The 9,724-nt window shown below is 49.9% G+C and overlaps 1 protein-coding gene across 5 annotated transcripts in view; it reads right to left on the reverse strand.

The window, feature by feature from the left end:
* Positions 1-3,559: 3,559 nt before the first annotated feature.
* KLHL22 (kelch like family member 22) overlaps positions 3,560-9,724 on the reverse strand; it is a 34,614-nt gene continuing 28,449 nt past the window's right edge. For all 5 annotated transcript variants that reach the window (XM_025044503.1, XM_015586863.2, XM_006908636.3 and 2 more), the window contains 2 exons: positions 6,752-6,985; positions 3,560-4,553 (listed from right to left, as the gene is read on the reverse strand). In XM_025044503.1, the coding sequence (XP_024900271.1) occupies positions 4,188-4,553; positions 6,752-6,985 (600 nt within the window). In that variant the 3' untranslated portion in view covers positions 3,560-4,187. The remainder of the gene's footprint in view (positions 4,554-6,751; positions 6,986-9,724) is intronic.

A 9,724-nucleotide genomic window follows, 5' to 3' on the forward strand; every position in this document is an offset into this window, starting at 1 on the left:
CCCACCCTCCTGCCACCGCCCCTCCGCGCGGCCCCCGCCCCTCCGCGGCCGCTTTCAAACTTGGGGGCGAACTTGGAGGAGGCTGCCGAGCGTGCGGTGAGGGAGGGGCCGCGGGGGCCCGCCTGAGGATTCCCCGGTCCCGGCGCCTTTCCTTTTCCTCCCCTGGCACCCACCTTCTGGAGATGCAAGTCCTGCGCGTTCACTGTGTGACCAGGCTGGGGGCGGGAAGCGGGTAGGAGACAAGAGAGCGACGCACCAAAGCCCCTCTCGGCCCCAGCGCCTCGGAACCGGCCGGGGGGCCTGCAGGCAACCCGAGTCAAGGCCGCAGGCCTGCCTCTCCTCCCCATCCCCGCCCCGACTACTCGAAGATCTGTAGTGCCCGGCTGAATGGTTTGCTACTCCCGAGAACTCAGTGCAATTAAAACCTGCAGGGACAGGACAGGATGCTTGAGGCCTGTGGCTGGGTCTGGACCAGAGGCCTGAGCGAAGGGAGTCAGGGGTTCTTGGTAGGTATGGACTGGGAGAGAGATGCTGGGTAGGGAGAATGGCCCAGTCATGGGCTCCCATGGAATTTGGGAGTAAAGGCAAAGGGAGGCAACAGGAGAGGGCCAGGACCTAGATCTTACAATCCTTGTCAGGGGTGTGAAAAGTGTCTGGAGAGCATAGGAGAGGGATTGAACTTGAAAAGGCCGCTGGATCACCAGAGGAACAAGTTCAGAAGGTGAAGTCAGGGATGGAGAACTGGGAGTTCCTGCATTGGGAGGAGAAGGTGACAGCACAGAGCCCAGCAGGGGCAGCAGGGAAAGGGGGAGGGGAGCAACTGTAGAGGAACAGGGCCTAGGCAGACCAGGAAGAAGACTTGTTTCCCAATGCCCTGGGAAACAAGTGCAGAGTGCTCTGGGCGGTGGGGGCAGACCCAACCCCAGGGCCCATGGGGCAGGGAAGGCCTGGGGATGCAACAAGGCAAGTAGCCAGATCTCAGAAAAGATGACAATGTCTTTGGAGGACTTGAGAGTTGGCAGAAGAACCTGAGCAGAGATGGTGCCTGCCTTCTTTTGGGCAGCAGGCTGCATGCAGACCACCCTGAGGAGGCGGGGTGGTGGTGGTGTCCTTCCTCAGTTATGTGGAGGTCCATCAGGGCGGAAGGTGGGGCTGGAGGAGGAGGAGGCTTGGAACGAGGGCCATGGAAAGGCCCAAGGCTATGAGCATCACCAGGCTGGCTGGGCCAGGGGCCTGTCCAGGGCAGGCTGGCAGAGGGTGGAATGAAAAAGAACAGGAGGGTACAGGAAGGAGGCCAGAGGCAGGAACCAGTTTGGTAGACTAGAAGAGGACGTCGTACCCTTGTGATCACGAATGCAAATACTTCTTGGGGACAAGTAAACAGGCCAACCACTTCTGGGAAGTTCCACCCTGGCATGGCCCTAACTTCAGCAGTGCCTTCCCAGTGCCAGGGCCCCTCTCATGAAGGTCCCCCCTTGCCTACCAGCAAGAGAAGCTAGCAGTCTGCCCAGCGGTTGTGGCAGCCCAGCTCCCAGCTTTAAAGGCACAGACCCTAGGGCTAGAGACACTCACCCCAGCTAGGCTGAGTTCATGAACAGGCACATCAAACTCTTTTATCACCTTCCCCCTTCCTCCATAACTCCTCTTTGCCCCCAAATTCCCACTTGTGAAGAGCACCACCTGGACAACACCCCCACTCCTGGATGTCTCAGATCTCTACCCACCCCCATCTTTATACCACCCAGAGTAGTCTTTCTAATCTCACATCTGGCTGTCCCCCACTGCCTTCAGGACAAGGACTGTCCCTGGCCTCATCTCACTCAAACCTAGTCCCCTGCATGTGTGCCATCACAGCCATCTCACAGTCGATGGCAGTGAAGGCAGGGCCCATATCTGTCCCAGCCACCACCACACTGCTATCAGGAGACTGAGAAGTATGGGTGCAGTGAATGATCATCCATATGCCTGGTGAATACCAAGAAGAGGAAGCTGTGGGTTCCCCAGACACCCGCAGATGACTGGCCACCAAATAGGCAAATTCTGGGAGCCTAGAGCCCAGGCTGACCAGTTCTGGCCAGGATGGCTTCCTGGAGGTCAAAGTGTAAGGATTTTGTAGGAAGAAAGGGACGAGCAACAAGCCAAGTGAAAGCGTGAATGCAGGGCCTGCGAGCCTGCCAAGCTGGTGAGCCTGGACTGCTGGAGCCCAGATGCAGGTGGTAGGAGGCACAGCCACAAGGCTGAAGTGGCAGGGCCAGGCTACTTCCCACCTCCCAGGATCCCTTCACAGCTCTCAGCTTTGTCTACCCCACCCAATGCCCTGGGAGTATCATAGACCCTTCCCTCCCCCACCGTGCAGACCAGAGGTCTTTCCATAAAGTTGTGGCCGTGTCTTGGTGGCTCTGGATGGGGAGATAGTACCAGTGAGCTTGGGACACATTGAAGATTGGGGTGTGTGTGTGACATTTCTGGTATTCTCCTTCCCAGAAACATCTAGAGTCTACAGGAACTAGTACTCTGGCCTGCAAGGTGGTGGGAGAGACAGGAAGTGCTAGGTCCCTACTCTGAGCCCATGTTCTCACACCTCACTCTCAGGAGTAGGGGAGATGACACTGGAGAATGTGGCCATCCTGTCCCATTGGAAGTGACTCACCAGGGTAAACACTGGGATTGCCATCCTGAAGTGCAAGTGCATAACGTCACATTGGGGTGATGGAGTGCAGGCATGTTTCCTCAGGAGTATCCAGGCCCCAAGAGATGGCGAGAAAGGTCACATGCACGGCCCCGAGGAGTAAAAAGTGACTCCCACTAGCCACACTCCAAAGTCCTTAAGGTATCAGAAAGGAGAGCCCAGAGCAACAGATTGCCTGCCCATCCCCTAACCCTTCATCCCACCAAGTAGCACACTCTGCCCGTGCTCCCTTCCCATTCATGACAGGGTGCCAGCTGCAGCAGGCTCTAGGCAAAGCACCAGAGGACAGAGAGAAGACCCAGCTGTCCCCATGTTCTGCCCAGCCAACTGGAAGAGGGCAGTCTTAGGAAGTCACAGACTGTCTGCAGGTAGCTCAGCTGTGCAGAGAAGTTGGTAGCCCCGAGAGGTCCTATCCAGAACTCACCTGGAGAAACCTGTAGGACATGCGGCCCCCCACTCCCACCACATATTCAGATCCAGGAGGTGGAGAGGAACCTACTGTGACTGCACCTACCTCCCCAGGTTATGGGGCTCTTTTCCTGAACTTCAGGCTGGGCTTTACTTGGGGCAGAGGGATTGCTAAGGGTCAGAGAAGAGCTCCTCACCAGAAAAGGTGCTTGAGCAGGTCAGGTGGCCACCTGTCATCAGACTAGGGTAGGTTTCTAGGTGACGCCCTTCTAGCCTAGGGGTCTACTATGCCCTTCCCTGCGAGGTGAGCTCTTGGCCTCCCACTGCCACTCAGCAGCTCTGACCCTGGCTCCCACACCACAGCTGTGCCCGCAGCAGCTCTCACCCTGGAATGGAACCCCGCGCTTCCCAGAGCTACAGCCTTGGACAGGATGTGAAAGGAAGTGAGGCCATGGCCACAGGAAAAATTCACACCTTTTGTAAGATGATTTATTTCATTTATCAACAACATGGGGTCAGAAAAGCCCAGCTGTAGGGGATTTTCTTATCACTAGAACCAGTCTCAGGCATCTCTGTGCATCTCTGCTACCTCTCCAGCCATTGGGAATTCATATTCACTCAAGACCCTGGCTGCTCGGTAGGTAGGCAAGGGGCTCACCCCATTCCCTTCCTACCCAAGAAGGGGGCTCACTGTGCCTCAGCCTCCTCACCTGGGTGCCAGTCCCAGGTCCCTTTGGAGAAAGGCACCTTCTCAGCCCAGCAGGGACCAGAACCAGGGAGCAGGGAGGCCAAGACCACGGGTGACAGCACACCCTGTCTGAGCTGAGGAGCAGGCTTGGCAAACCCCTTCAGAGGACCAGAGCCCTCCCAAGCACTTCCCTCTGCAGGATGATCCACAGTCACAGTTCTGGTGTTTAAGAAGGGTAGTGGGAGCCAGCCAGCAGGGAAGGGAGCGGGAGATGGGGTGAAGTGGGGTATGGGTATGTGACAGGAGGAAGGGCCTCAATGCCCTGGGGTAAAGTGCTCTGGCCAGGGCTGCCCTCTGAGCTCCCGCCACCTTCCCCTTCCCTCTGACACCAGTCACAGATCTCTAGTCCTCGCTAGAATTGTCGAACTCCTCCCAGTCAGACACACTCATCACCTCAGAGGCAAAGTCCGGGTCCGCCTGGCTGCGGTCGGGGGTCCCTCGGGGCGGTTCGAGGAGCAGGGAGCGAGGCAGGGTGAGCACACAGGCCGCCAGGCCTGAGATGGAGTTGTCCAGCTGGGGCCCCTCCTCCCAGCAGTCCTTCTCCACATCGTAGATGTGCACGTAGCCAGTGCGGCTGCCACGGTTGTGCGAGCGGCCACCCAGCACATAGATCCTGTTGTCCAGCACAGCAATGCCGGGCTCACCATGCCCCACCGGGAGCGGGCAAACAGACGACCACTGCCCAGATATGCAGCTGTAGCAGGCCACCTGCAAAGTCAAGGCTGGAGTAAAGCCAGCTGGACGGGGCTGCCAGCCTGCCCTAGGCCAGGTAGGAAGGGCAGCACTCTTGGCTAGGCCCTAGATTCATACCAAGGGTAAGGACGCAGTGAGGATGTGGGCAAACTCTGCCCCCTGGAGGAAGGGCTAAGGGCCAGCATAACAGTATCCTGACCACGAGCCAGGCTGATGCTCTTCCCCATTTCCAGGGCCCTCAGCCAGCCTGTGGTCCCCAGGCATGTGGGCGTCATCCAGTTAGCATGCAGTTACTTTCCATGGGGTACTGGTTCTCTCCTCTCCACAAGACTGAAGCTGACTGAGGACATGGACACCACATAATGTCTTTACTTCTCCCACAGCAGCCCATACCAGGGGCGGGGGGGGGGTATGCAAATAAAATGTGATAATTAATGATGACCATCAATGTTCTTATCTTCAAAATTACAACAGAAACAACTACATGGGAAAATGTTCAATCTACTAGTAACCCAAGAAATGCAAAATAAATGGTCAGGGGTAATTTTCAACTGTTAATCAGCAGCCACTGGGGGAAGAAAAGTCATAAAACCTAATGCTGGTGAAGGTGCAATAAAACTATACTGATGTTCACCTGTCTGACAAGCCAGGAAAGCAGTTTGTATTAAGATATACATTAACAGCCATAGAAATTTTACCTTTCTGATATATCAGCTCTGGTTCTCCAGCTGTGGTAGGCAGAGTACTGGCCCTCCAAAGAAGGCCATGCTCTAATCTAAAACTTCTGTTTTTTTGACATGCCAAAAGGGACTTTGCAGACATGAATAAGGGTATGGACATCAAGATGGGGAAGTTATCCTGGATTTCCCAGGTGGACCCATCTAATTGCACAAGCCCTTGAAAGCAGAAGGAAAGGTCTGACAGGAGAGGTGAGAAGTAAGGACAACCTGTTGTAGGCTTTGAAGATGAAGTGGCCCTGTGCCAAGGAATGTGGAGGCCTCTAGAAGCTGAGAAGGACCTTTAGCCAACAGCCAGCAAGGAAATGGGGACCTGACTGCTATAACAACAAAGAACTGAATTCTGCCAATACCCTGAGTGAGCAAGGGCATGGATTCTACCCTAGGGCCTCTATAAAGGAGAGATGCCCTGACTGACACCTGGACGTTAGCCTGGTGAGACCCAAGCTGGACTTAGGAACTACAGAACTATAATACACTTATGTTGTTTCAAGTTGTTAAATCTGCGGTAATTTGTCACGGCAGCAAGAGAATACTAACGCACTAGAGCCTAGTGGGTCACACCACTGAGGGACCTGTTAAAATACAGATTGCTGAGTCCCATCCCCAGAGCTAATTTGGTGGGTCTGGGGTGGGGCCCTGAGAATCTGCATTTCTAATGAGTTCTAATGTGATTCAAATGCTGTTGGTCCAAGGACCATCTCTGAAAACCACTGCTATAGTCTAAGGAAATAATCCAAAATAACTGAAAGGTTCTATAAAGCAAATATTACTTATTATGTTATTTGGAATAGTTAAAACTTAGACCAATCCAAATGACACACCAGTCTGACAGAATTCCGCACAGCCACCAAGGTGGGGGTTGGGGATGCCTATGGGAATCAAACATTAACTGGAAAACACCTACGATGAACTTCAGCTAGAAGTAAAATGAGATGCTCTTTAACTACAATTAAGTGGAAACCATACATAGGTAGAAAGGACTAAACACAGGCACAGAGCTGGATTATGAGTGTTTTTACTCACCTTTCTCCCTTATTTGAAGGTTCTGCAATGTGGTTATATTAACTTTATCATTAAAGTTTTTAATAATCAAAATAAGTGAAACTATTCTGTATGATAGGACAATGGTGGAAAGATGTCATTATACATTTGTCCAAACCCACAGGCTGTACACCACCAGGAGTGAACCCTAAGGTAAATGAGGGACTCTGGGAGATTATGGTGTGTCACTGCAGGTTCATCAGTTCTAGCAAATGTTTCTCTCTGGGATACTGACAGTGGGGGAGGTTGTGCATGTGTAGAGATGGGGGTATAGAGGAAATCTCTGTACTTTTTGTTCAATTTGGCTGTGAATCTAAAACTGTTCTAAAAAATAAAATTTTTAAAAGGCTACACTTTGCAATTAATTTTTCATCAGTAAGAACTGAAAGGGACAGGAATGTTATTGTACGTAAGCAGCCTGGCCCCACTCACCTGGTGCACATCTCTCCTGTAGCCAGCATCGTTGTTGCTGCCCCCGATCACATACAGCTTGTCTAGGAGGGTGGCCATGCCGTGCCAGGCCCGCCGCACGGGTCCGTCAGCCAGAGCATGCCAGGTGTTGCTGTCCGGCTCATAGCAGTGCGTCTCCTTTAGGTAGTCCTCTCCTCTGCGGCCACAAGTAACGTACATCTTCCCCTCCAGTGTGGCCCCTGCATGGGCATACACCTGCACAGGCCACCGAAAAACAGGGGCGAGAGGGCAGTGAGGGAGGACAGTCGAGAGCCTTCGCCAAGGCCACTCATAACCTCAAGTGCCTGATGCCTCATGGCTTCACCAACTTCCTCCTCACATTCTGATGGGAACGATCCCTGGATTTTTGCTGGACCTACTGTCCTGTCATCCACCTGACCTCTTCCTAATGGGGGATGATTATACAGACCCAGAGATGACTCTGAGCTCCCACAGGAAAGAATGAAATCTGTCTTTTCCTTGCCCCTAACTAAAGGAGACATCTGCGTGGAGGAACTCAAAGGTAAAGCATCGTTTTCAGAGTCACAGGAGAAGGGATAGCACTTCTGGGAACCACTGACCTACCCTCAGTCACTACCACCTCTCCTCCACTCCCAATGGCCAGCCAATCCTCCAGGCCCACTGAATCCACTTTAAAAATATTTGTTTGCAAATATCTGATATGGTGAAGAAGAAAGTGAGATGCAAAATCAAACACCGAGAACAATCTTTAGTTATGGATTCGTGTAGGAGAAGAAAATACACCACCCCGCTTTTGATCTTAGTCCTCAACCTTACACGTGCTTTCCAGTGCACCCTGGTGGGGGATCACCTCGATGCCCAGCTAGCCCCACCACAGGTACTCCTCACACTGGTCTTTGCTGCCTCAAAAACCTCTTATCTCATATGGACTCACTCACACCCACCCTGTACAAGGCCCTCCTGCTGTGCCCATAGGCCCCAACGCAGGACACAGTGTGTTTTTCAGGAAAGGACCCCATGAGTAGTATTGGTGTTGTCACTATTTTTTATTTTAGCCATTTTGAGAAGCAGTTTTCTCACTGTGGCTTTAATTTGCATTTCTCTGATGGCCAATGATATTGAGTATCTCATGTGCTTGTTTGCCACCTATATCCTTCTCAATTAAACTCCTTATTTCTAATGGGTCTATTTGTGTGTGTTTTACTGATGAGTTTTTTTTTTTTAATTTATAGAAGTGTTTTTATTGAAACGATAGAAAATAACGTGAAAAATCAGCTTAAGCATGAAATAAGAGAAACAAAAGTGCCAAAAGGAAACAATTAGTCAAGGCGAACCTCAATAATCCCATAACTTAATGGAACTCTAGTTCTATGTATTTACTAGTGTATGGGTAGCATGGACATTTTGATGATTTCACAAAGAGAAGATCTAATTTTAGAATATGCTTATTTCAGTAGTGTCTCTACTTCATGGTTTGTTATTAGGGAACTTGATATAATTTCTTGGATATTTAGGTTATAAAGTTTTATACTCATTTTATTTCCAGGAATTTTTTATTCTCCTATTGTTCTTTCATTAAATTTATCTAAACCAGAATTCTCAACCAGGAGTGAATTTAATTCCAGGGACATTTGGAGATATCTAGACACATTTTTGGTAGTCACAGATAGGGGAATTACCTGCCATTGGCATTTAGTGAAAACAGAACAAGGATGCTGCTAAACATGCAACAATACACAGAGAAGCCCCCCAAAACAAAAATTATCTTGTCCTGAATATCAATTGTGTCTTTTTGAGGAATCCTGATCTAAAACCATAACAGTCAAATAAACTCTGTAATTGGTTTACTTTTCAAATCTTTTTCTAAAGAAAAATGCTCTAAATATTTCATAGTTCATATATTATCTATCACTGTGTAATAGCCCAAAAGAGTAGCTTAAAACAACAGCATCATTAATCTAGTTCTTGAATTCAGCACTTGAGAGGGCTCAACTGGTCAGTTCTCGCCTGACGTGGGTCTCCCATGCAGTAGCAGTCTGGCGGCAGGAATGGGGTTCTCTTGAAGACTTTATCACTTGCATAGCTGGTACCTGGTTTGGAAAAACTGAACCAGCTAGTGTCAGAACAGATGGCAGCTGCTTGGGAAATTCTTCTCCTGTAAGTGGTTTATATGGTTTTTCCACCTTATATCTTCACATGGTGGCTTCTCGGTAGCATTTTTTTTTTTTCCATGGTGGCTAATGGTCCTCCAGAAGTGTTCCAAAAAAGACTGGCAGAAATCACACAAAATTTATCTGAGGTTACACAATGTGCTTTGTACTACATTCTGTTTTACAAGGTAGTCACAATGTTCTGTCCAGGTTCAAGGAGTATGAACACTAATTCCACTTCTTAAACTAATGAATGTCAAAGAACCTGCAAATATAGTTCACCTTCTTGCCGCAAAGTATTTACACTTTTTTTTACATGCAAAACACTCACTTCCTCCTAAGATCCCAAAATGTTTCATATATTGCAGCATCAGGCTCAGGTCCAAGTTTCAGAATCTTGATGTCTAAATAAGGTCCACATACACCTGCAGCTATTTGTGTGTAGTTCTCCCAGTACAGCTCCTTTACTACTGTTTCTCTGTCTGAAGACTCATTCAAGAATGATGTAACAGCAGCCGAGAAACCGGGACACCAGTGGTGGGTCAGAGGCTCGCACAGGATTCATGATGAGAAAGTCTGCAATACCTGGCTCCAGAACAAGGGCTCTGATGAGTTTTGAGAATTCTTTACACATGTTAGATACCAGTCAGATATATGGTTTGCAAATATTTCTCCCACTCTGCAACTTATCTTTTCATCTTAACAGGGTCTTTCATAGAGCAAAAGTTTGCAATTTTGATTGTCTAATTTATCAGTTTTTCTTTTTATGGCTCATTCTTTGAGGATCAAGTCAAATTACTCATGCATTACCCTAGATTCTAAA

Source organism: Pteropus alecto, unplaced genomic scaffold, assembly GCF_000325575.1.
Source record: "Pteropus alecto unplaced genomic scaffold, ASM32557v1 scaffold113, whole genome shotgun sequence".
NCBI lineage: Eukaryota > Metazoa > Chordata > Mammalia > Chiroptera > Pteropodidae > Pteropus > Pteropus alecto.